Source organism: Orcinus orca, chromosome 7 (assembly GCF_937001465.1).
Source record: "Orcinus orca chromosome 7, mOrcOrc1.1, whole genome shotgun sequence".
NCBI classification, from domain to species: Eukaryota; Metazoa; Chordata; class Mammalia; order Artiodactyla; family Delphinidae; genus Orcinus; species Orcinus orca.
Genome location: NC_064565.1, coordinates 87,332,923 through 87,360,621, shown reverse-complemented (window position 1 = coordinate 87,360,621; position 27,699 = coordinate 87,332,923). Strand labels below are relative to the sequence as shown.

The window sequence follows — 27,699 nt, the reverse complement described above, 5'->3', positions numbered from 1 at the left end:
CGGAAGTGACGCCAGGCGTAGCGGAAGTGCCTCCCGCCGCGGTGTTGTGCTGTGGGGAAGGGAGACGGATTTGTAAACCCCGGAGCGAGGTTCTGCCTACCCGAGGCCGCTGCTGTGCGGAGACCCCGGGGGAAACCACCGTCACCATGTCTGACCAGGTACTGGCCTGGGAGCCATACGATGGCGGTGGCCGAGGCCTTACTTCGCACGTCCGCCAGCCGCTCGGCTGGGGCCGGGGATGGAGGCGCGGGGGAGGGGAGCCGGAATGGGGGAGGGGGCGGCCGGTGGGGACTGGGCTGGCGAGGGAGGGGAGTGGAGTAGGACCGGAGACGCCCGGGCCTGCCGCGGGCCTTCGGGAGCCGCCCTGGCCCTCGCCTGGCTGGCTCATCACCCCCTGTGCCCCAGCGCCTCCGGTCGCGGCCTCAAGTCGTCTCCCTTCTTTCTCCGGGGCCGACCAGGTGCAGAGAGCACAGCTTCCACTTTCCCGAGAGGGTCCGTGGGGAACCCGTGTGCCTGCCTCTTCAGAGGACTCATTGCAAAAGCAGGGCCCTAGGCCCCAGTTATGTAACGGGAGAGATTACCTGCCCCGGAGCCTCCGTGGCCCTGAAAAGCGGGTGGACTCCTCTTTTGGGTTCTTAGTCTTTAGATAGTCTTGGAGTGGGGGCGGGGGGGAGGGAGACATTGTCTGGTGTTGCTGGGAACCTAGAAAGCTCTGCCTTCCGTTCGGATTGCAGCTGGGGCCGGGCTGTCTCTGCTCTGCTCTGAGTCCTTTTCCGTGTGGGTGTGCAGAGCTGTCGCCTCTTTCTTGTACTTTCCTATTTCTTACTCGGGATTGGTTCAGTAGCTCTCCAGTTGTAAGAGAGAACTCTGAATAATCAAGAAACAAAGTAGAACAAAACTGCTAGAGCAACAGAAAGCGTTTCATCTGGGCGTTAACATGAAGATGACTGATACCTTTTAGGAAAAGGATAGGAAAACTTCGTGTATGTAGAGCAGTTGCAGAACATTTGCAGAAAGCTTCCTGTTATAGCAGAGTGCTCCATCTGAATGTTAATATCAAGAATTTACTTGGGATTTGCACTCAATCAGGAGTGTTTGATTTTATGTGGTAAGTTTTTCTTCCTCATCCTTTTCTATTTAACCATGTTTATGGCTAGTTTTTACTTTATAGGTTTTTTGTCTGGACTTTGTTTTGTTTGCTCAGACGACTTTGACTTTTTAAAGTATTTTTGGACCTTTTGCTTGTTTAGTGATAATTATCTAGAAAACTGTTTCTCATTCAGCCCCATAATGTACTTGAACTTTTAAAGTTAACACACTTATTCCCTTGGCTTTTAACCCAGTTCAGTTTTGTACCACTTGGTGAGAGCAAGTGAGGCTTTTGTGGATTTGTACTGTTGCGCAAAACGTACATTTATATTTTTAAGGTTAAACCATAATCTAGATTAGTTTTGGGTGGATCTTCTTACTAACAGTCTAGATTAATTCCCAAATTGGTATGGGAATGGCATTATAACTGTCTCCCTAGATAGTTGTTTACTTGGTTACCAGGGAGGAAAGAACAGGTGTAAATGCTTAATTTCATCAGCCTTTTATTTTGATGCTCAGAAGTGGCTAGGAAGCCTGTTGAAATTTACTATAGTCTGATGAAAGAGCAGTGTACAGAAGGGATTATACAGTAAATTGTAGAATTTATTGCTCCAGTTTGAATTCCAGTCATTTAAAAGAGACTTGAAGGAAGAAATAAAGGACCTAGGACACTAACAGGTGCCTCTAGGCCAGAGGTTCTTTAGGTTCTTTTCAGGGGGTCCTTGGGGCCAAAACAATTTTCACGATAATACTAAGACATTGTCTTTTCCACTGTCATTCTTTCATGAGTGTTCAGTGGAGTTTTCTAGAGATTGACATGACCTGGTATATCACAACAGATTAAAATGTATCAGTAGAAGCAGATGTGGAAATCCAGCTGCTGTTAAGCCAGACATTGAAGAGATTTGCAAAAATGCAAAACAATGCCACTTTTCTTACTAGTTTTGTTTTGAAAATATGTATTTTTTAAGATTGATGCTTCATTGCTACTTTCAAGAAATTGTGATTTATATACACAGTACCATTTAATGAGGGTAGCATCATATCCTTACCAGTGTTTCATATTGCTATTATTAAAATTTTTTGGGACTTCCCTGGTGGTGCAGTGGTTGAGAATCTGCCTGACAGTGCAGGGGACATGGGTTCAATCCCTGGTCTGGGAAGATCCCACATGCCGCGGAGCAACTTAGCCTGTGCGCTACAACTACTGAGCCTGTGCTCTAGAGCTCGCGAGCCACAACTCCTGAGCCTGTGTGCCACAACTACTGAAGCCTGCGTGCCTGGAGCCCATGCTCCGCCACAAGAGAAGCCACCACAATGAGAAGCCCGTGCACTGCAATCAAGAGTAAGCCCTGCTCGCCGCAACTAGAGAAAGCCCATGCACAGCAACGAAGACAAAACGCAGCCCCCCAAAAAAAAAGTTTTTTCCATAAATAGCAACATGAAAAATATTTTTAATAAAAATACATTATTTGCTAATATATATTGGGTTTATTATCTTAAAATGAATTAATATGTATATAAAACATTTCTCAGTTTCAGTGTCTAATACTGCAAACCTCAATAGATATAACCAACTTCACAAAAGCTTTATGGGGTTCTAAATAATTTTTAAGAATGTAAAAGAGTCCTGTGACCATAAAGTATGAGCACTGTTGCTCTAGGCTGATTGACCAATGTCGTTGTTAATAATAATCGGGACCCAGTACAATTTTAGTGTTGGGATGCTAAGGATTTAAAGAGATAGGAAGCTGAACTCTTACCCTGATGAGGCTTATGAGTGAGAGTAAGAATCCCAAGTTACTACTGTGCCATATCAGCAGCATGAGACTGACCCACTGTCCCCAAAAGACAATATAAACCAGGTTGTTTTAGAACAATGTATTTTCTGAGGCATCTCTCAGAAGGTTATTGTCTGTGCTAAGATATTGGAATTGAGTAATAATTTCAAGTTAAAATAGGTGGACAGGGCTTCCCTGGTGGCGCAGTGGTTGAGAGTCCGCCTGCCAATGCAGGGGACACGGGTTCGTGCCGTGCCCCGGTCTGCTGAGCCTGCGCGTCTGGAGCCTGTGCTCCGCAACGGGAGAGGCCACAACAGTGAGAGGCCTGCGTACCGCAAAAAAAAAAAAAAAAAAAGGTGAACATTAAAGTCACACAAGACTTGAATTGCTGGGTTCTCCATTGACTAATGAAAAATGATTATTTTTGGAATTTGAATGAAATAATTTCTCATAATTCTAACAATGCCATCATTATCCAGTGTACCATTATTGAATAATCCTCTAATACAGGTTCTAAACCTGAGGATCATGAATCCTAAGGGCTGAAAATCCACAGAAATTGTATGAAGTTATATTTGTGCATGTGTATTTTTTTAGGGAGAAAGGATCCATAGCTTTCATAAGGGGTACGTGATCCCTCAAACAAGGTGAAGGACTAGCCTTTAACCAATAATAGAGACCTGATTGGGTGCTCACTTTTAGCCTAATTTCGCGTTGCAGCAAAACTGAGCACTTACATAGAACAAGAAGTTTAATATCAAACTGGTAAGGGTAATTTGTACAAATATTTTTCCTTCTTCCTTCCTTACATTCACATTTATAGTGTTTTTTTTTCATATCAGAATCATGAAAGGCAGCATGGACTTCAGCTCTTCAATTCAGGTCTGTTAATTTGTAATAATTGGATAACTGATTTGCTTCAAATGCTGACTGAATCTGTTGTAGCAGTTTTACTCTGTCCGTCCCCACCTCAGAGAGAGGGCGGGCAGAGAGGGGGAGAGAGAGAGATATTGATTGAATGATCTCCTTTTATCTTTAGTCAAGGATTTTGAAGCATTATGTAATTCTGGTTATCTGTTGGTACCTGACAGACTACTTCAAAATGTAATGGCTTAAAGCAAAAGTCTTGTTTTGCCCATAAATTTGCAATTTGGGCAGGGCTCTGTGGGTTGGGCTCATCACTGCTCCTTGATGTGTGGGGTCTCTGCTGGGATTACTCACATGACTGTGGGCTGTAACGGATGGGTTCTTCATATAGTCTCAAGGCCTCTGTGAGTGTTCTCGTCATGTATTCTCTTGAGCATGGGGACCCCAGGATATTCAGACTTATGGAAGCTCAGGGCTCACAAGAGAGTGTTCTAGAGAACCTTGGGTGGAAACCCCAAGCCTTCTAGAACCTAACTTTGGAAGTCACTTCTGCATTCTGTTGGTTAGGCAAATCACTAAGCCCAGCCCAGATTCAGGGGAAAGGCATTTATTTTTATTGAGATATATGTGACATATAACATATTAGTTTCAGGTGTACAACGTAATGATTCAGTATTTGTATATATTGTGAAATGATCACCACAATAGGTCTAGTTAACATCCATCACCACAATGGTTACAAATGTTCTTTTTTTTGTTTTTGAATTTTATTTAATTTTTTATACAGCAGGTTCTTATTAGTTATCCATTTAATACACATTAGTGTATATATGTCAATCCCAATCTTCCAGTTACAAATTTTTCTTGTGATAAGAACTTTTAAGATCTACTGTCAGCAACTTTCAAATATACAATACAGTATTATTAACTATAGTCACCAAGGGAAAGGCATCTAAACTCCATTTCTTAATAGGAAGAGTAACAAAGAATTTGCAGTTATCTTTAGTCTACCACATTAATTGTATTTCTTTTGTTAGGATAGCGTTATTCCCTGCAGCATTCTTTATATCTCTCTGTTGTTGATGTTTGCTGATCTTTCTGTTAGCTTGAGATAGCAGGAGAATATGATAAACTAGGTGTATATTAAAGTTCATAATTATGTATACTATTTATGTCATAGAATAAGTATAACATACTTATAAGTATGTTAAGAATAAGTATTAACATACATAGCTGCATACTGTAGCTGACTTGAGCATCTAGTTAGTGATACATATATTAAACATTCCATGCCCCAGGAGAGGAATGATGTATTCTGTCTTCTCTCTGACAGATAGACGAAGTGCTGCTAGTAAATGTTGCAAACATATTGATTATAATGAAACATTTCAAATAAAATGTTACCTGAACATTATTTAATAGTATTTTAAAAACTGAGTATGATTATTATGTTAGAGTACTCATGAAGGGGACTTCCCTGGTGGCGCAGTGGTTGAGAATCCACCTGCCAATGCAGGGGACACAGGTTTGAGCCCTGGTCCGGGAAGATCCCACATGCTGTGGAGCAACTAAGCCCGTGCGCCACAACTAACGAGCCTGTGCTCTAGAGCCTGCACGCCACAACAACTGAGGCTGTGTGCTACAACTACTTGTTGCAGAGCACGGGCGCCTAGAGCCCGTGCTCCGCAACAAGAGAAGCCACCACAATGAGAAGCCCGCGCTCGCTGCAACTAGAGAAAGCCTGTGCTCAGCAACGAAGACCAAACGCGGCCAAAAATAAATAAATTAAATTAATTAATTAAAAAAAAAGAGTACTCAGGGTTAGTGGAGTAGTTCAGATTTCAAAACTGTAAAGCAGTTGTCAAATATCTATTGACACTCATTAGCCCCCCATACCAGTTAGAATGTTTCTATTATAGGTTATATATTTAGTGTTGTAATCATTTATTTAAGTGCCTTTCTGCATTTTACTGTTTGCTTTCCAGGGTCAGGAATCAGGGTTTATTCACCCTTTTTTTCTGAAGTGCCTAGCAGAGTGACTGAATACTTAGTAAAAGTTTTTAAAGGAATGAGTGGTCAGATTCATTCATTTAACAAGTATTTATTGATGTTCCAGGCAGCATTCTAGGCCCTAGAATTGAAAGGTTGCCTCAGAAACGTGAAACAGCAGGTATCTTTCTCCTCCTCTTTCAATTCCCATGGTGTTTTGTTATTGAGGAAGGGTTGGTTGTCATGCAGTAGTTTTCCTTTTACGATGTGTTTGCATACCTTCTGGATCTTTAGTTCTATTAGCAATAGACCTAGTAACGTTGTCTCCAAAATTGAATCATTTGCTTCTTCCAGGACATTGGGATATTATCCATTGTTATGGATAATAATAATCCTGCGCTGCTTGTGGGATCTTAGTTCAGTTCCCCGACCAGGGATTGAACCTGGGCCCAGGCAGTGAAAGCACCGAGTTCTAACCACTGGACCACCAGGGAACTCCCATTTTCTCTAAGTCATGTTTGGTATCCCATTTTGGAATGTATTAAAATTGTGTGTGTGGGTTTTTTTTGTAGATTATTCTCTGATATTCTACTTTAAAAAAGTCATGTGGGTAAGGCCACACAGATCCTATTATTGAGTACCTTAGTCTTATGGTTTAAAATTTGGAATTCCTGCAACACGACTTAAGTTTATTTAAAGATATGTTGTATTTGTTATACTTTTATATTTTGACCATTCTTTTTGCATTTGATTGCTTTTACTGAGCTATTGAGAATCTGAAGGAAAAGACCTGAAGGAAGGAAGGGTGGAGTTCTGTTTGCTGGACCTGCTGTTCTCAATAGCCAGGGTCAGATATTTTTAAAGGTTTTACTGAAGATAAATATATATATGAAAAAGTGTACATAAATGTACAGTTTGCTGAATTTTCAAAAACTGGTCACATCCATGCAGCCAGCACCCAGATTAAGAACGACTGTCCAGGGCTTCCCTGGTGGCGCAGTGGTTAAGAATCCCCCTGCCAGTGCAGGGGACACGGGTTTGAGCCCTGGTTCGGGAAGATCCCACATGCTGCAGAGCAACTAAGCCCGTGCGCCACAACTGCTGAGCCTGTGCTCTAGAGCTCGCGAGCTACAACTACTGAGTATGCGAGCCACAGCTACTGAGCCCACGTGCCACAACTACTGAAGCCTGTGCACCTAGAGCCCATGCTCCGCAACAAGAGAAGCCACAGTGAGAAGCCCATGCACCACAACGAAGAGTAGCCTCCGCTCACTGCAACTAGAGAAAGCTTGCACGCAGCAATGAAGACCCAACTCAGCCAAAAAAAAAAAAAAAAAAAAAATAAGTAAATTTATTAAAAAAAAAAGAATGACTGTCCTGACTACCAACATAGTTTTGCCTGCTTTTATACATTATAACTTTTTATAAGTGGAATCATACAGTATGTATATATTTCAGTGTATGGCTTCTTTTGCTCAGCATTGTTTGGAGATATGTCTATATTATTGTGTATAGTTGTATGTTGTTAAATCCCATTGCTACATTGCATTCCATTGTATGACTGTACCACAATTTACTTATCTATTCTGTTTTTGATGCACACTGAGCTGGTTTTCTAGGAGCTGTTTTTTAATATAAGCCAAATGCTACCTATTTAGAGCACCTCCTATGTCAATTTGGATTGCTTTTGGACTAAATAACAGAAAATCTGATATATAGTAGGTTAAACAAGTTTGCAGTTTATTTTTCTAATGAAGCAAGAAATTCAGACATAAGTAGTTCAGGGATGGTAAGGCAGCTCCACCATGCCTTCATACTTCTTTCCCCTCTGTCCTTAGCAGGTGTCTTCACTCTGATGCTTGTCTCCTTGCCGGCAAGGTTACTTTGTGTCTTGTTCCAGGCAGGAGAAAGGGATGGAGCAAAGGATAAAAGTATGCCAAAAAGTATGTACCAGCAAAAAGTATGTCACCTTCTATCTGCATGGCCAGCACTGCATCATGTGGCCATAAGAGAAGATTAGAATTTTTTGTTTCTTTCTTTTTTTTGGCTGGCAAATTTAGGCTTCCCTTTGTAAGGAAGAAGGGGAAAATGGATCCTGGATAGGTAATTAACAATGTCTGCCATACCTCTAAATCTGCCTGCTAGTACTTTTGGATACAGTGAAGCCAGTTTGTTCTAGGCTTTGCATAGGTCCATAGTCTAGCTGCAGAGAGTAAGGTTTATATAACCAGCAGGATTTCCTTTTCTTTTTTTCTTAAATATAAATATATATATATATTTTTTAACTTTAAAACATTTATTTTTGGCTGTGTTGGGTCTTCGTTGCTGTGCATGGGCTTTCTCTAGTTGCAGCGAGCGGGGGCTACTCTTTGTTGTGTGCAGGCTTCTCATTGCGGTGGCTTCTCTTGTTGCAGAGCATGGGCTCTAGGCGCGCGGGCTTCAGTAGTTGTGGCGTGCAGGCTCGGTAGTTGTGGTGCACGGCTTAGTTGCTTCACGGCATGTGGGATCTTCCCAGACCAGGGATTGAACCCGAGTCCCCTGCATTGGCAGGCAGATTCTTAACCACTGCACCACCAGGGAAGTCCAACCAGTGGGATTTTCAATTATAATCTTTAGTTCCTGAGAAGTTGTCTTTGTTTAGTGTTTAACTGCAATTCTAGGGTTGAATGTAAATTTACGGAAGTCCCAGTGTCTTGACAGCTTGACTTAACTTCAAGTTACGGAGTTAAGTCTGGTCAGTTTTATTTCAAATGTCTAGTACTGTCTCATTAAATTTGAACATAGGCAGCATGCACTGAAAAAATGTGTGTGTGTGTGTGTATTTTTAGAATTGTGGTAAATCCATTGAAGTATGAGGGAGATGACTTTATTGTAATTTGAGGGTTTGTGTCTTTTTTTTTTTTTTTTTTGCTGTACGCGGGCCTCTCACCGCTGCGGCCTCTCCCGCTGCGGAGCACAGGCCCCGGACGCGCAGGCCCAGCGACCATGGCTCACGGGCCCAGCCGCACCGCGGCACGTGGGATTCTCCCGGACTGGGGCACGAACCCACGCCCCCCGCATCAGCAGGCGGACCGCCAACCACTGCGCCACCAGGGAAGCCCGAGGGTTTGTATCTTTAAATAATGGATAGAGTTATTAGAATCATCCAATTTTTTTTTTTTTTTTCGGTACGTGGGCCTCTCACTGCTGTGGCCTCCCGTTGCGGAGCACAGGCCCCGGACGTGCAGGCCCAGGGGCCATGGCTCACGGATCCAGCCGCTCCGCGGCATGTGGGATCTTCCCGGACCAGGGCACGAACCCGCATCCCCTGCATCGGCAGGCGGAATCTCAACCACTGCGCCACCAGGGAAGCCCTAGAATCATCCAATTTAATCCTTGTTGAGCTTTCTTCATTAGGAAATAAAATGAAATAAACTGATGTACAGTGAGAACTATGGTTAACAGAATTTTTGGGAACTTTGAATGTATTTTTAATGAAATGTTTTGTTATGGAAAAATTTAATTGAACGCATATACCCATCTCTTGGCCTATCGTATTTCATTTGCATGACGCCACTCCACTTCATAACATTATTTTGAAACCAACCCAGACATTGTGTCTTTTCATCTGCAAGTATTTCAATATGTATCTCTAAAAGAGAAGGACTTTTTCTTTTAACAAAACCAGGATACTGTTGTCCCACCTTTAAAATTGAACAGGTTTGTTAATGTCATCAAATAAGAGTAAATGTATTCTTTATTTTTAGTTTTCCCCAGAATCCCCCCTCTTTCAGAAGAATGAACAATCCTTGTACAACTGGAAGGGTCATTGACAGATTGGGGGTAGTTAAGTGTGGTGCTGTTTTCCTGTGATTGAATTGTCAACATACTGATTGCCATAGTGATTTTTAGCAAAGTTCTTGTTCTTTTGACTTTGAAATGGCACAATAAAAACCTTCTGTTGAATTCTGTACATTTGTAAATGAGGATTGTTGTGTTCGCTGTCTTTTCCTGTCCAGTTCTTCTTTTCAGATCCAGCTATCTTCTATTTCTAAGCTGTTTAATTTATATCTTGGAAAGAAGAGTTGGTAGTGCCTGGTGTCTGATAAATTCCTTTTACTGTTCCAGTTACCATGATTTAATCTCTAGATGACACAGACCAGAGAATTTAGAGGTTTCCAGTTCCTGTCTTTGATCTTGTACATACGTTTACTTTTCTTTACATTACCAGTTTCTTCTGCTCTGGGGGCTGTGTAACCTTTCCAGCCAAATCAACCAGCCCTCTCTGGGATTCTCTTTTCTCTGATGACCTACTGTCCCACACCCAGTGCTGAATGCTTTCACTGTTTGTGACTAGTGTGCCATACCATTCTGTATTGGCTGCTTTTTTACAGGGGAGAGAAGGAAAGAAGGCATACAAAAGACACTAAGATCACTGGAGACAAACTTTGGCCTTTTTTGTCCAAGATCTTCTCATTTTCCAGACTAGTTTGTCAAAGGAAAAGAAAAAAAAAGATAGCACATGAAAAGTTGGGTGACTGCATTAGGCAAGCATGAGGCTATTAAACAAGTGGGTGTAGATGACATTGCTCTAGTTCTTCAGAGTTGGGAAGAGATCACCAAAATGGAGTGACTAGGGAAAGTGGCAGTTTATTTTTGGAAATTTCAAATCCTAGTATTCACATGTTCTTATGAAATTGAAGTGAATTATCTCTTATTCCCAACTGTGAATATAAAACGCTGAAAGGATTTTGTTTGTATTGACTATTGTATAGTTAATACAGTAGAAGTATGAAGCGTTAGTAAGATTTTGTGGTATGATACAGAAAATAGTGCTGTTAGCTTAATTCAGCCAGCATTAAATAATTGCCTGGTATTTGCCTGACACTACAGAGATTATAAAGATGAAAAACTTGGACCCTCTCCTTGTAAACTTGTAGGGAAGTCAAGACAGAGAAAACTGTCACAGAAAATGTTAATTTAACAAGTGTATTGAGTATCTTCAAAATATATACTAAACACTGTGCTTGACCAGAAATACAGAGGAGTGTAAGGCATGCCAATAAGGAACTCAATCTGGTGGGAGACGCAGATATGCAAACATGTTATAATAAGATTAAAGTAAGCAGTATGGGAACATTTAAGAGGGTGATGAGGGAAATCATTTTGTAGGAAGCGATGCTTGAGTGGTCTTGAAAGGCGAATAGGGTAGGAAAGGGCATACCAAGCAGAAGTGATTAACATGTACAGAGATAGTGGAGATAAGGTAGAGAGTGCCATGTTTAAGGAATTGTAGATCAGTGTGGCTGGAGCAAAAGATATTATTAGCAGGAGAAGTAGGAGAACAAGGCTGGATTGCTACGCAGGGACCAGCCCACAGAAGACCAGTGTATGTTGGCTAAGGAGTTTGAACTTAATCCTGAAGGTTCTCAGCAGATCAGATTGCATTTTAGAGAAATGGCTCTGGTTGTAGTTGGGAAGAATTAATTGAGGGGAGCTAGACTTGGGGCATTTGTTATGCTATTGCAGTAATGCTAATGAGCGACAATGAGCGCCTGAACTAAGGCAGTGGAATGGAGAGAATGAGAGTCACTAAGAGATATAATTGTCAAAATGATGAATGATTAAGTGTGAGATTTAAGAGAGGAAGAGTAGCCAAAGATGACTACTAAATTTCTGTTGTGGGCAGCTGAGTGTATGGTAACCATTTATTGTAATTGGGAATCCAGGAGGAATTGTAGTTTTTTTTGATTTTGGTTTTCAGAAACAGGAGTTAAAGCTAACAGAGGAGTTAGAGATAATTCATTCAGTTTTGGACACTTAAATTGAGGTGCCTATGGGGACATCCAAAGTGGAGATAGATGTTCAAGCACTTGAAAAAATGAGTGAAACTCAGAAAAGTTGTCAGGTTGGTGAGGATGGTTGTGAGTCATTAGTATCTGAGAGGTAGTTGGAGTTATGGGTCACCCAGGAAGAAGAAGAAAAAGAGGATTAAAGACATGGAACCTAGAGGAGCACCAGCATTTAAGGAAGTGGTCAGGATGAGGAGACAATGGAATGTTGGAGGCCAAAGGTAGAGAGTTTTCAAGGAAGAAGTCATAAGTATCTGTTGGTTAAAGATGAGACTTGAAATTTTCCACTGGGTTTAGCAATAAGGAGTTGAACTGGTAACCTTGGTGAGAGAAGTGTCAAGTGGAATGGTGGGATATAAACCAGAGTACAGTGGGTTGAGAGTAAAAGTGGAAACAGCAAATGCTGAGTACTCTCATAAGAAGTTCGAAGAAAAAGATGAGGCTGACTCCTTGAGAAGACAGTAAAGGGGGAGTGTTTTTAAATTGAGAATAAATGCCATAAAGGATATGAATAAATTGCCAATGGGAGCATTAAAGGAAAATATTAATCCCAATTGGAAGGTTGAGGGGTGCCGTGGTACCTGGAAGAGTTTTTTTAAATACTGGACTTGAGGTGATGTGTGGGATGGATTTTTGTGAGATGATTTCAAGAGAGGTTGAGAGAGGATATGTATTACAGGTAAAGGAAACAGGAACAGCAAAGGGCTGAAGGTGGAAGAATGTTTATAGACATGTTCAGGGAATAGCAAATAGTCCAATTTAACCAAATCCTTGGTTTGTAAAGGAAGTGGAGAGAGAAAAATGAGAATTGAGCTTGGTAATGGAGGAACTGAATGAGGTGCTGCAGAGTTTGGTTCTAGGCCTTAAAGCACTTTTTGTTAGGGGTAGTTATACAGTCAGAGAAGCTGTGCTTTAGAAAGAGTTCTGAAGCAGTGTGGACAATGGATTGGAGAAGGGGGAAGAACTCTTTTGTTCTGAGTAGCCTCTGTAGCTACCCTGTCTAGGAAACACTGGAGCAAAATCACTCCCATTATGCTGATGTATTGCTGCTCCGGTTGCAGGGGGATGTTTTTCTCCTTGTGGTTAACTCCTATAAAGCTTCTTAACACCCCTTCTCTTAGTTAAAGAGGACTCAGGGCTTCTTTGCTCTTTGTTGCCCTTCACTGCGTGGAATAAGCTGTCCTTGTCCTCTCTAGATATGTAAAGGAAGAAGGAACTGTTAACTCTGAATATAAATTCATAGAAATGTGGTTGTGAGACTATGTTTGAAGACAGTCTTCTAGTTTTCAGGTGAAATACTGTCTCACTAAAGAAGGTTAATTTGGCCTGCTGCCGTAATATGCGGTAGTCAGCAAATGTTGAAAGTACTGCAGAATGGTAAACAGGCAAGGTTTCACACTAATGAAGTCAGTTCTGTTATCTAAGCATTTCCCTGGACTCTAGCCTGTATCTTAAATTTAAAAGCTACTACTTCTAGTTTAATATATTCAATAAATTTTGAATGTTAAAGAGTTTGTTAGTTTTCACTTACTGGTATGAGATAAACAGGTAATGGCCTTGTTACTTTACTTCTGAAATACAGTATAGTTGGTTATATTCTTATCAAGCATGGATTAACAGCTTGAAATTGCTGTGAATCATAAAAAAGCATATATTTAAATAAGTGACTAATATGGTGGCCAAACTAAGGTAAAGTGCATGGGAAAGCTACTTTTTGTTGTTGTTGTTTTTTAAATTAATTAATTTTTGGCTGCGTTGGGTCTTCATTGCTGCGCATGGGCTTTCTCTAGTTGTGGCGAGCGGGAACTACTCTTCATTGTGGTGCGCGGGCTTCTCATTGCAGTGGCTTCTCTTGTTGCGGAGCATGGTCTCTAGGCGCATGGGCTTCAGTAGTTGTGGTGTGTGGGCTTCAGTAGTTGTGGCTCACGGGCTCTAGGGTGCAGGCTCAGTAGTTGTGGCGCAGGGGCTTAGTTGCTTCGTGGCATGTGGGATATTCCCAGACCAAGGATCAAACCCGTGTCCCTTGTGTTGGCAAGCAAGCGGATTCTTAAGCACTGCGCCACCAGGGAAGTCCCGGGAAAGCTACTTTTATCACACCATTGACTGAAATTTACCAAGCTACGCCTTTACTAAAAATGGCTTACTTTTCTTAGATACTTCATGGCAAAGTTGTTTCAACTAGTTTATTCTAACTTCATTTTCTTTTCAATATGCCTTCATTTGAAATTACCTTATTATTGTATAATTTATAAGAGGGCTATACTCTTCTGTCTTCCAATTCTGTCTCCTCTTTCCTTTTACTACTTACTCTGTTTGGGCTTTTTTCTTATTCCAGTTTAAGTCTCCTAATTTTTTTTTTTCAGCCAAGCCTAATCTTTTAAAATCGGATATACTGCTTCAGATAGTCTGAAATAATAGCTGATACAAAACTGATTTGACTCAAGACTACATTAGGCCAATACTTTGCTATTTGATTTTCCTTTCTAAATAGACTTTGCTTATGTTAATATGATTAATTTATGTTTCTTAGTACAGTTTTATAATTGGAGTAGTTAACTTCTCCCAGTAGGTTGTGAGAAAATAATCTTGGATTCAACATGTTTGGTTAAGGATTCATGGAGAAGAGCTTCCTATGACTAATAGGAGTTGACTGAAGATAATGGTTTCCAGGTTGTTCCTTTGTGTAGCAGCAATAGCACCACCTGGTAATTAATTAGAAATGTATATTACAGCCCTACCCCAGACCTACTGAATAAAAAACTGGGTATGAGGCCCAGCAGTCTTTTAACAAGTACTTTAGGTGATTCTGATGCTCAGTGAAGTTTTAGAACCATTACTATAGGATTTTTATAGTAAAAGAGACTTCTTTCTTGATTTTTAGTGATCTTTAGAACCGGTGTTTGAGAGAGTGATTGACTTAGGACCTTTTTTGCTTAATTGGCTGGCAGAGCAAAGAAATGCTTGCTGTATTTTCAGGGGCAAGTTTCGTACCGTAAGTCAAAGTAATGGGTGAATAATTAAAATAGCATATAGGAACTTTTATCTTTATATGTACTTTTCTTTCAGGAGGCAAAACCTTCAACTGAGGACTTGGGGGATAAGAAGGAAGGAGAATATATTAAACTCAAAGTCATCGGACAGGTGAGTTTCATTATTTTTCTCCTTTGACCCCGGAATGTGTGAATGATTTCTGACACACAGAGAAAATGATTTAACTAAGGCAAGTTATTTAAAAATGGCGATTCATTTACTACATATGCATCTGTTGGAGGCAGAAGAGGGTGACACTGTTTTCTTAATTGCTCTGCTAGGCAGATATAGATCACCTTAATTTCTTCTAATAAAACTTTTTTCTTGGTTAGCATGCTTCGGTGGCAAATATAGCGACTTCTCTTGAGTGATAATGCTAGGACCCTTAAACCAAAGGGCCTCTCAGGCCTTTTCTTGACCCCTTTCTCCTTCTTGGCACCTTATTTCTACAGACTCTGGCCTGTATCTTATTGACTCTTTTTGAGATGTTAACAGATAATTAAAGTTTAGCTGAAAATTATTGGAGGAATGCATCTTCATAGTTTTTTTTTTTAAGGGACAAAAGAAAGAACTAGTAGACACTCACCATGGAAGCATGAGAGTACCATTTCCCCACATTCTCTGAAACATGGGATATTAGCAGTCTTTCAATTTTGGGCCAGTGTAATAGCTACACATTTTATTTTGCATTTTTCTGATTATCAATGAGGTATAATTTTTTTGCCTATTACGTTTATATTAATCGTGTGTTCATATCCTTTTCCTATTTTCTGTGATCATGTTATTTTGAAAATTTTTATTAAGATATAATTCAGATACCATAAATTCATCATTTAAAATGTATAATTTAGGTGCTTTAGTATATTCACAAGGCTGTACAACCATTACCATTATTTGATTCCAGGACATTTTCATCACCCCAAAAAAGACACGGTGTATTCATTAGCATAATTCCCCATCTTCCTTTCCCCCCAGCCTCTAGTAACCGCTAATCTACTTTACTTTCTGTGTTTGTGGATTTGCCTATTTTGGACATTTCATGTAAATGGAATTACATGATTTGTGACCTTTTTGTGTCTGGCTTCTTTTATTTAGCATAATATTTTCAAGGTTCATTCAAATTGTAGCGTGTTTCAGTATTCCACTCCTTTTTATGGCTGAATAACATTTCATTGTATGATATACCGAGTTTGTTATCCATTCATCAGTTAATGGACATTTGGGTTGTTTTCATATTTTGGCTATTATGAATAATATTGCTATTAACATTCATTGTAAGTTTTATGTGGGTATGTTTTCAGTTCTCTATATATCTAGGAGTGGAATTGTTGGGTCTAATATAGTAGTAACTTTTTTAAACTTTTTGAGGAGCTTCCAAACTGTTTTTAGTGGTGGCCGCACCATTTTACATTCCCACCGACAATGTATGAAGGTTTGTTATTTTACATTCTAGTTAATATTTGCTGTTGTCTTTTTTTAATAGTCATCCTAGCGAGTGTGAAGTGGTGTCTTGTGTTTTTGATTTGCATTTCCCTGATGGTTAATGATGAGTATCTTTTCCTGTTCTTATTGCCCATTTGTACATCTTCTTTGGAGAAATGTCTATTCCGATCTTTTGTCCATTTTTAGATTGGATTACTTGTCTTTATTTTTGAGTTGTAATAACTCGTCATATATATTTAAGATATTAGATCCTTATCAGATAGGTGGTTTGCAAATGTTTTCTCCCATCTTTGGGTTGTCTTTTCACTTTCTGGGTTGTGTCCTTTGCAGAAACAGTTTTTAATTTCGATGAATTGAATTTATTTTTTCTTTTGTTACTATGATTTTAGTGTCATATCTAAGAAACTATTACCCAATCCAGGGTCGCAAAGATTTATATCTATAGAGTCTTCTAAGGTTTTTATGGTTTTAGCTCTTACATTAAGTTTTTGATCATTTTGAGTACTTTATGAATGATTTTTGTATGAGTTTGAAGAAGAGTCTAACTTCTTTCTTTTGCATGTGGCTATCTATTTGTCCCAGACCATTGATTGAAAAGTCTGTCCTTTTCACATTGAATTGCTTGACATCTTTGTCAAAATCAATTGACCATAGATATACATGGGTTTACTTCTGGGCTGTCAATTTTATTCCACTGATTTACAGGCATACGTCAGAGACATGCGGGTTTGGTTCCAAACCACTGCAATAAAGCGGATCACATGGATTTTTTGTTTCCCAGTGCATCTGAAAGTTATGTTTACACTATAATGTAGTTTAAGTGTGCAATAGCACTTTGTCTAAAAAAACCAATGTACATACCTTAGTTAAAAAACGCTTTATTGCTGAAAAGTGCTAACCATCATCTGAGCCTTCAGTGAGCCTTTGTTTTGCAGGGGTAGGGTTTGAAATATTTAGAGAATTACCAAAATGTGACACAGAGACCCGAAATGAGCAAATGCTATTGGAAAAATGGTGCCAGTAGACCTGCTCAACTCAGGTTTGTCACAGAGCTTCAGTTTGTAAAAAAACATAGTATCTGCAAAATGCAATAAAGCAGAGTGCAATAAAATGAGGTACGCCTGTGTATGTTTGTCCTATGCCATGGAGTACCTTTTTAACAATTACTGATTTGTAGGAGTGCTTTATATTTTCTTGATTTTTCTTGTCTGTTATATATGTTGTGAATATTTTCTTCAGGGTCTCTTAACTTTTGTGGTGCTTCTTACTGTATAGATGGTTTATGTTTTTATTAAGTCACATTTATCAATCTCCTTTTTTTTTTTTTTTTTTTTTTTAGTGGTGTCTGAGTTTAAATCTTGCTTTAAAATAAGGATTTCCCAGTGTCAAGATTAGGGAAAAAGTCTCTCCCTAAGAAGAACAGAAAATATTAAAAATTTTTTTTAATGTTAGCTCTTTAATTCATCTGGAACTGATTTTAGCTTATGGTGTGACGTATTGCTCTAGAAATTTTGTCTGTTTGTGAAATTATACATAGGACAAGAATTTGTATTTATTTATTTATTATAAATTAAAAAAAAATTTGGCCACACCTCACAGCATACCGGATCTTAGTTCCCTGACCAGGGGTTGAAGCCAGCCCCTGCAGTGAAAGCGCTGAGTCCTAACCACTAGACTGCTAGGGATTTCCCTGTTATTTTTAAAGATAATTATGGTTACAGGGCTTCCCTGGTGGTGCAGTGGATAAGAATTCGCCTGCCAATCCAGGGGACACGGGTTCAAGCCCTGGTCCAGGAAGATCCCACATGCCGCAGAGCAGCTAAGCCCGTGCGCCACAACTACTGAGCCTGTGCTCTAGAGCCCACAAGCCACAACTACTGAGCCCACGTGTCACAACTACTGAAGCCCATGCGCCTAGAGCCCGTGCTCCACAGCAAAGAGAAGCCACCGCGATGAGAAGCCCGCGCATGGCAACGAAGAGTAGCCCCTGCTCGCCGCAACTAGAGGAAGCCTGCGCGTAGCAACAAAGACCCAACACAGTCAAAAATAAACAAACAAATAATTAATTAAAAAAAATTATAGTTACAAACAAAACATGCAACTTCCACTAACACGTATTTGTGAATGTGATATGTAATCATTAGGATTGGCTTTGAAATTTTTACAGTATGCAAGTGCCAGTATTTTTTTCTGATGGTTGCCTGGTAGTTTACTTGACAGTCTGGGTAGAAAAAAATTATCTGTGATCCCATATATCAATTTGACTGACTCATTTCACTCATGCAAGAGAAGCCAGACTCTGTGTGGTGACTTTTTATGGCAGGAGTAAGTGTCTGTTATTTTGTGGTCTACGTCCCTTTTGTAGGTTTTACCGTCTTCAGTGACACTTCAGTTGTGGGGGTACTTTTTGTTTTGAGTTGCCTTTGGGAGTTTGTGACAGTTCACATTTTCATTTTGAAAACAGAATAGGCATGCAGTTCTGAAGGAATGCATTCTTTCACATACATACTTTTACTTATGCTGCTAATTATAACACCTCAAACAGATTATCTTTATGTTCGTTTTATTAAATTTATTTTGAAATGGGTATATAGCAACTTTGAGGATGATTAGAGTATTTTAATAAACCTGTTAGGAATGCTAAAAAGAATATTTTGGTGGGAAAATATAGGAGACAAGGTATACATTTCTATTTGTAGTATATGTGTAATTAAATAATTTGTTTCAAGCAAAGCAAATAGCTTACACAGAGAGTGACTTTTTTCCCTCATATCTCCGTAGGATAGCAGTGAGATTCACTTCAAAGTGAAAATGACAACACATCTCAAGAAACTCAAAGAATCATACTGTCAAAGACAGGTTTGTATGTTATAATATTAAATTCAGTGCTTTATATATCATTAATTTTTCTTTCTTGTCAAAAGAAAAGTAATCCTTTGAGACTTCTCTGGTGGTCTAACGGTTAGGACTTTGCAAGAAGAAAGAGATCATCTAGGTGTTAGGATAAGTAAAACAATAAATATTTGTTTCTGTTTTGGTTTCTTTTGGCCACTCTGCGTGGACTGTGGAATCCTAGTTCTCTGACCAGGGATTGAACCCGCGTCCTTGGCAGTGAAAGCGCAGAGTCCTAACCACTGGACTGCCAGGGAATTCCCTTTTTCTGTTTTTGATATTAATTGTTATGCTCAGTAAAGGCTTTTAATTGGGGCTCAACTAGCTCACATTTGTCATAATGATGGGAGCTAAAATTGGAAACGAACGTATGAAGTGAAGTATGCTAGTAGGTACTTGGATACATTGTCAATTACTGTTGACAACAACTCTGAAGAAAATTATATGGTCTTTTTACCTCATCTGTAAATGAGAGAGTTGATTATTGAGAAAAAACAGTGCAAAAGTGAAAACTAAACTGATCCAGAATTGAAGGTGCTAGGTTTGGGGAGATAATATAACATCAAGTTAGTATAATTTCTAGCTTTCTTTTTTATGCTTCAGAGTCTACAGTCTTTAGAAGTTTCTATACTCAGTTCACAGAGGCTTGATAATTTTTTTCTTATATTTGCTGATATACGAGGAATGGGACACTCAGTATATCTGAAGTATGGAATACTTACCCAATAGAGAGAGATTGAATCATCTTTCCATTTTGATTTTATAGACTGGTTTCTATAGAAACTTTTTTGACTTCAGCATAAGATATTTCTTTTTTGAAAGATCCTATTAAAATCAAAGTTAAAATCAAAGAATATTCCACTCTTGTCAGTCATGTTTATTCTTTTTTTATTTTTTTTTTGCGGTAAGCGGGCCTCTCACTGTTGTGGCCTCTCCTGTTGCGGAGCACAGGCTCCAGACGTGCAGGCCCAGTGGCCATGGCTCACGGACCTAGCCGCTCCGTGGCATGTGGGATCTTCCCGGACCAGGGCACGAACCCGTGTCCCCTGCATCAGCAGGCAGACTCTCAACCACTGTGCCACCAGGGAAGCCCAGTCATGTTTATTTTTAACATAACCCTGGAAATAATTTTTATTTATTTATTTATGGCTGCTTTGGGTCTTTGGTGCTGCATGTGGGCTTTCTCTAGTTGTGGCGAGCAGGGGCTACTCTTCGTTGCGGTGTGCAGGCTTCTCTTTGCAGTGGCTTCTCTTGTTGTGGAGCACAGGCTCTAGGCTTGCAGGCTTCAGTAGTTGTGGCTCGTGGGCTCTGGAGTGCAGGCTCAGTAGTTGTGGCGCACGGGTTTAGTTGTTCCACATCATGTGGGATCTTCCCGGACCAGGGATTGAACCCGTGTCCCCTGCATTGGCAGGTGGATTCTTAACCACTGCGCCACCAGGGAAATAATTTAAAACCAGGGTATTTCCTGGTGGTCCAGTGGTTACGACTTGGCTCTTCCACTGCTCCCAGGTTCAATCCCTGGTCGGGGAACTAAGATCCCGGAAGCATGGCCAAAAAAAACACAAAAAATAGTTTAAAACCAAATACAGGGTAAGTTTGCAAGGTCTCATATATTTAAGTATAGTACATATTGGAAGATAGTTTGAATCTTTTTGGAGGTTTTTGGGATAGTATTGTATTGAAACAGTGAAAATCTTAACACATTTGTTATTGAGCAGAACTTTCTAATACTTTTGGACTAAATGATTCTTGATTTGTACTTATTAGTGAAGTTATTTCTCTTTAAATGAGCCATCTATTCTCTTTTAGCTATTTTTGTGGAATAAGTGATTAGAAAAATATATTTTAATACCTTTTGTGATATTTATAGTGCTGTAAATGGCATCACAGGTTTACTGTAGTTTATCTGGCTTGCTCCTGTGCTTTACCGAATTTCTATGATTTAATCTGTTTAAAAACCAATTTTGCTTGTACAGTTGGAAGCTAGTGAGGCTGCTCATCCAATATCTGACTTTATCTTTATGTTAGCCTACAGATTTGAGAGGAAGCTATATAGAATAGTAGTTAAGAATGCACAGGCTTAGGAGCAGATTTAGCCTTCAGTTCTTGCCTAGCTTGTGTGCCTTCTCCATACCTTGGATTCCCTAGCTGTGAAATGAAGGTAACGTGATAATACCTACCTTCCAGGGCTGTTGTGATGAAAATTTATGATTATGTTTATAAAATACTTGGTACAGGGAGTGCCTAGCAAATAGTTGGTACTCAGTAAATGATAATTATGATAGAATTAGCTCTCTAGTTTTATTATGTTCTACATATTCTGTTGAAACTTTCATATTTGGTTTTTGTGCATCAAAGTACCTGTTATCTCTTCTAAGATTTGTATATTTGTATGTTTTCTACCTTTTTAGGGAGTTCCCATGAATTCACTCAGGTTTCTCTTTGAAGGTCAGAGAATTGCTGATAATCACACTCCAAAAGAAGTGAGTATAATTTCTTCTCTGATTCAAGGCATATTTTAAATTCTGCATTGAATGATTTGGTTCACTGGTACCATTAAACTGTCCTTTTCTTGAATATTCTCTGATTTAACTGGTATATCATTTGTCAAAGAGAAAAATAATCTTTTGAGTTGAACTTCCCTTGTATTGCCTTCAAAAAGTGCCTGTAAAAAGAGAGGTAGAAAGTAGAAAATGAGTACTGAACTTGTCATAAGGCACATACTACGTCTTTTTGAGGATGCCTCAAATTTGGCAGATTTCTGGTACATTTTCATGGTGATGGTGACCTTCACAGTTCAATTTTGACTTTTGACCCATTTTGAGAACTTAATATAGAAGCTTAGTGTATATTAACATAGTTGGCTCTATCATCTTGGTTTACATTTTTTAATGCTTCTGTGCCTTTATTTGTGTTATTGTATGTATGGACTGTTTTCTCTGTTTATATATTCCACCCTCTCTATTCCCATCCCCACTGCCACCCCCCAGGCATCTGAAAGTAATAAAGTGTGAGAGAGAATGTGTGTATTTATATTTACACAGATTCCCCCCTCCAAATACAAAATAACATTTTTGATATTTCTGATAGTGGGAACAGTGTATGGTTATTATTAGTTTTTTGGTTTAAAAACATTTCAAACTTACAGAATTATGAGACTAGTATAATATTCTCCTTTGTAACCTTTTTCCTAGATGTACCAGTTATTAACATTGTACTATGTTTGCTTTTTTGTTCTCTCTGTATATACAGATTATCATTATTGGTGGGCCATTTGATATGGGCCCTTTATCCCTAAATATTTCAGTGTTATTGTTCTCCTAAGAGCCACAGTTAAATTATCTAATTTAAGTGATTTAACCTTGATACAATACTGTAATTGAATATACAATCAAGATAGTCTGATTTTACCATCTGTCTCAGTGAGGTCCTTTATAGCGCCCTCCCTTTTTTTTTTTAACTTGACCTGGGATCTCATCCAGGATATGCATTCTAACTAGTAATCATGCCTCTTAGCTTTAATGTGGAACAGTTACTCAGTCTTCGTTTTTCATCACACTGACATTTTTTAAAAGAATTCAGGCCAGCTATATTTTAGAATGTCCTTCAATTTGGGTTTGTCTGTTGTTTCCTCATGATTAGATTCAGTTTTGCATTTTTGGTAGGAGTAGCACAGAGTGAAGCTGTGAAATTCTGAGTGCATCGTATCAGGAGTTAGATGATGTCCATTTGTCCTGCTATGGGTAATATTAACTTTGGTCATGTAGTTAAGATGGTAACTGCCAGATTTCTTATCCATTGTAAAGTTATCATTTTCTTTTGTAATTAATAAGTAATTTGTGGGGAGATACTTTGAAACTGTGTGAATAATGACGTTCTTTAGATATTGGCCAGTGGGGACCCCTTCAATTTGGCGTCTTTCCTTTTTGACACCTCTCTGTCTCTTTAGAAAGTTTTTATTTTGAAATAATTTTCAATTTACAGAAAATTTGCAAGAATAGTCCAAAAAACTGTACTCTTTTCCGCTTAGATTCACCAGTTTTTAACATTTTGCTACCTATGCTTTATTATTCCCCTCCCCCCACATATAATATATGCGTGTGTATATATATGTATATATCATCCAAACCACTTGGGAGTGGGTTGCATGCACCATGCCATTTACTAAATATTTTAGTGTGTATTTCTTAAGAATAAGTATATTCTTTTACATAACCACAGTACTGTTAATAAAATTCAGGACACTTAACACTGTTAGAAAACTTTAGTCTTCAACCTAATTTTGTCATCTGTCCCAATTATGCCTCTTATAATAAATTTTCTCCCTTGTCACAGGATCCAGTTCAGTATCAACATATTTTATTTAGGGGTCTCTTTAATTATCTTTAATTTGGAACAGTTCTTCAGCCTGTCTTTGTCTTCATGACATTTACATTTTTGAAGAATACAAACCAGGTATTTTCTAAAAAGTCTCTCAATTTGGGCTGTTCTGTTTATTCATGACTAGAGTCGGATTATGTATTTTGGGCTGGAATACTACATAAATGGTGATGTGTCTTTCTCAGGGCATAATATCTGGAGTATCTGAAGTCCCTTATCATTGAGTTTAACAGTTGTCTTTTTCCTTTACTGTGTAGTTACTATTTTTCCTGTTTTAATTGAGTAATTGTGGGCACATACTTTGAAACTATGTGACTATCCTTTTTCTCATCAAACTTTTCCCTGTAGGTTTAGTATCTACGCACTTTCTTAAGTACTTCCTTACTGTCTGGCACAAGATATTCCAAACTCATGTTGTATTTTCCCTGTCCTAGCTTGGCATAATCTCTGCAACACAGAAGATACTTAATACATTTTAGTGACACCTCCCTCACTATCATTAAGAGATTTATCTTCTTAGAAGAAGAATAATGGGGCAGTGGGAGAGAGTAGGTATTTAGGGAGTGACCTCTTTGTACTGTTGTTTACTCATCTCTGCTATTGTATTACTTTTTTTTAAAAATTTATTTATTTTTGGCTGTGTTGGGTCTTCGCGGTCTTTAGTTGCGGCGAGCGGGGGGCTACTCTTCGTTGCGGTGCATGGGTTTCTCATTGTGGTGGCTTATCTTTGTTGTGGAGCATGGGCTCTAGGCACGCAGGCTCAGTGGTTGTGGCTTGCGGGCTCTAGAGCACAGGTGCAGTAGTTGTGGCACACGGGCTTAGTTGCTCTGCAGCATGTGGGATCTTCCTGGACCAGGGATTGAACCCGTGTCCCCTGCATCGGCAGGCAGACTCTCAACCACTGCGCCACCAGGGAAGCTCCCTTAGCATATTCTAATTTTCACATTTTGTAATTCAGCACAAAATTGTCACCTATAAAATACTGATCTTGGACTTTCCTTTGAAATGTTATTTTTAATTTCTTTTGTGATCCACTATAGTTCATTGGAAACAGTGATAGTTTTTGTCTTCAGTCTGCCTGTTAACAGTGCTCCTTAACTCTGTCTGCACATCAGAATCAACAGATTTACAGTCCTTTGCAAGCCTCACTGAGTGTAACACCTGGGTTTCTATGCCACACCAAGCCCCCTTATGTACTCTTTTATTTTTTAAATAAAGAATACTTGTGTTAAAAATAAATAAACGTATTAGAAAACCAAACTACCAAAGTATATAAAATGGAAAATACACTTTAGATATCTCTTCATTCCCATTTCTCAGAGGCAACCATTATTAATAATGTCTTTTAGAAAAAAATTCCAGAATATTTCAATGCATATAAAGCACATTAAAATAAACAACTTAATTGCTTATACTTGCTTAATGTTCTGTATAAGGCATTTTAAAGGGTCTTTTTTCTTCTTCTTTTCCTTTCCTTTTCTGTAAGAGTTGAGAAGGACTGGTCTGAAAAATCTAGCTTATACAATTGGAGGGGTCAAATAAGAGTAGAAGTATAGTAAGTTTTCTTCATTGAGTGGTTACTATCAAAGAAAATAATAGTTATATGCCAGAAGGAATTGTAGATGACAAAGCAAACCACTTAGAAATGAATCCTTAGGCAGTATTTTTCTAACTAAAACCACATATATTTCAAAGTGAGATCAGGTTTTTTGAAAGAGATTCTATCAAGTAATTACATCTAGAAGTAAAATGCGTTTTAGAAAATATGCCATCAAACTATTATTTAAACTATTATATACATGTTTGATTAGATTTAAAACTCCCTTAAGGTACTTTTCAGAAACACTTAAATTTTATATGGTGAATAAACTGGGACGTGAAGTTGGCTCAGCAAAATAACATGAATGACTACATAGACATAGTATCAGAGGAAAAGATATACCTCTCTGTTCTTTAAAACTTGGTTGTTTTGGGCTTTCCTGGTGGCACAGTGGTTGAGAGTCTGCCTGCCGATGCAGGGGACACGGGTTCATGCCCCAGTCCAGGAAGATCCCACATACCGCGGAGCAGCTGGGCCCGTGAGCCATGGCCTCTGAGCCTGCGCGTCTGGAGCCTGTGCTCCGCAACGGGAGATGCCACAACAGTGAGAGGCCCGCATACCACAAAGAAAAACAAAACAAAACAAAGCAAACTTGTTTGTTTGTTTGTTTTGTTTTGTTTTGGCTGCGCCATGCGGCATATGGGATCTTAGTTCCCTGACCAGGGATTGAACCCATGCCCCTTCATTGGAAGCACAGTCTTAACCACTGGACCACCAGGGAAGTCCCCCTCTCTGTTCTTTAGATTAAAGGAAACAGTATTCTTTTTTTTTTTTTTTTTTAATAAATTCATTTATTTATTTACGGCTGCGTTGGGTCTTCGTTGCCGTGTGCGGGCTTTCTCTAGTTGTGGCGAGTGGGTTCGTTGCGGTGCATGGGCTCCTCATTGCGGTGGCTTTTCTTGTTGCGGAGCATGGGCTCTAGGTGTGCGGGCTTCAGTAGTTGTGGTGTGTGGGCTCAGTAGTTGTGGCTCACGGCCTCTAGAGCACAGGCTCAGTAGTCATGGTGCATGGGCTTAGTTGCTCTGCGGCATGTGGGATTTTCCCGGACCAGGGCTCAAACCTGTGTCCCCTGCATTGGCAGGCGGATTCTTAACCACTGCGCCACCAGGGAAGCCTGGAAACAGTATTCTTAATTTTAGAACAGGATAACTATGGATTACTTTTGTATCTTTTTGCACTTTAAAACAGTGGCCACATAATTGCAGCCAATTAAAAAAAATAGTACTTTTATATTGTACTACTAACACTTTTCTTTTCTCTTACAGTTGGGAATGGAGGAAGAAGATGTGATTGAAGTTTATCAGGAACAAACAGGGGGTCGTTCAACAATTTAGATATTTTTATTTTTTCTTTTCCCTTAATCCTTTTTTATTTTTAAAAATAGTTCTTTTGTAATGTGGTGTTCAAAACAGAATTGAAAACTGGCACCCCATCTCTTTAGAACATCTGGTAATTTGAATTCTAGTGCCCATTATTCATTATTGTTTGTTTTCATTGTGCTGATTTTTGGTGATCAAACCTCAGCCCCATTCATATCGCCCTCTCCTTTTTAAAAATTATGTGTGTGCACAGAGAGGCCGCCTTTTCCAGGACTGTGCATTTACAGGCTTGTGATAAATAAGATTGACTAATGCGAGTGTTCATAATGACTTTCCAATTGGCCCTGAAGTTCTAGCATGTGATTGCTTCACTCCTGGACTGTGACTTTCAGTGGGAGATGGAAGTTTTTCAGAGAACTGAACTGTGGAAAAATGACCTTTCCTTAACTTGAAGCTACTTTTAAAATCTGAGGGTCTGGACCAAAAGAAGAGGAATATCAGGTTGGAGTCAAGGTGACAGAGGTGGTGAAAATAATGACTAACTCCAAAGATGGCTTCACTGAAGAGAAAGCATTTTAAGATGAAAGAAAAATCTTGTCAGAAGATCCCAGAAAAGTTCTAATTTTCATTAGCAGTTAAAGTTATTCATGCAGAAGTGTATACAGCAGAACGCTGCTCTTTTTGACTTTATTTGTACTTTTTGGCCTGGGATATGGGTTTTAAATGGACATTGTCTGTACCAGCTTCATTAAAATAAACAAAATATTTGTAAAAACCGTACCAATGTTCATTTTTTTTTCATTTTATTTTTAATTGTACAGAAGGAAAAAAGAAAATGCTTAAAACATGAGGTTTTCTTGCATAATACTGGAAATTATTGTTTGTACATGGTACACATGTTTTCTTTAGTACTGTGATGACGATCATGACTTTGAAGCCCTGAAAGTTACTGAAGTGCCTTCTGAATTAAGGATTTAATTAAGGCCACAATACCTTTTTAAATACCCAGTGTTGTTTTTTTTAAAAACTTGATATTCCTGTATGGTGCATATATATGATACAGTTACCCAATATGTTGAATAAATGGGCACGCCAAAAATTCTTAATTGATATTGATAATTTCAGTTTTTCCCTTAACAATTTACAAAATGTTCTGTGCTTAGTTAAGGTTTGGTATATTTTGTTTATATTTTCTTTTATTTTTTATATCCTCTCTTTAAACTGTATAAAATTAAAATACCAAATTAGTTCCTTAATTAGAGGGCTTAACTTTTTCTTTTAAATCCTTAATGAATCACAGAATTCAGTATATCTGTGCATATACGTAATCCTATTTCATATTATTCCAAATAGAATGTCATCTAACTGCATTAGAAGAGCGAATAAGACCTATCTCTAATGCATTTTATAAACTGTTATAGTTTGAATCCCTTCTCAAGTCCTCTATTGAAGAATAATTGGCTTGCCTTATAAATTCT

The 27,699-nt window shown here is 38.9% G+C and overlaps 1 protein-coding gene across 2 annotated transcripts; it reads left to right on the top strand.

The window, feature by feature from the left end:
• SUMO1 (small ubiquitin like modifier 1) lies at positions 1-27,001 on the top strand. 2 transcript variants are annotated; one of them, XM_004262842.4, is made up of 5 exons: positions 1-158; positions 14,624-14,698; positions 18,812-18,889; positions 21,334-21,405; positions 26,168-27,001. In XM_004262842.4, the coding sequence occupies exons 1-5, from the start codon at positions 147-149 to the stop codon at positions 26,234-26,236; spliced, it is 306 nt and encodes a 101-aa protein (XP_004262890.1). In that variant the 5' UTR covers positions 1-146; the 3' UTR covers positions 26,237-27,001. The 2 variants fall into 2 exon arrangements, with proteins under 2 accessions (XP_004262890.1, XP_033285735.1); XM_033429844.1 differs by lacking the exon at positions 1-158 and adding an exon at positions 7,565-7,669.
• Positions 27,002-27,699: the final 698 nt, after the last annotated feature.

Bases quoted from the DNA above. Each gene is read 5' to 3' on its own strand.
- SUMO1 (XM_033429844.1), top strand. From the start codon at position 7,640: ATGGAGCAAAGGATAAAAGTATGCCAAAAA. The intron at 14,699-18,811 runs GTGAGTTTCATT...ATATCTCCGTAG, and splicing joins AACTCAAAGTCATCGGACAG to GATAGCAGTGAGATTCACTT. The intron at 18,890-21,333 runs GTTTGTATGTTA...CTACCTTTTTAG, and splicing joins AATCATACTGTCAAAGACAG to GGAGTTCCCATGAATTCACT.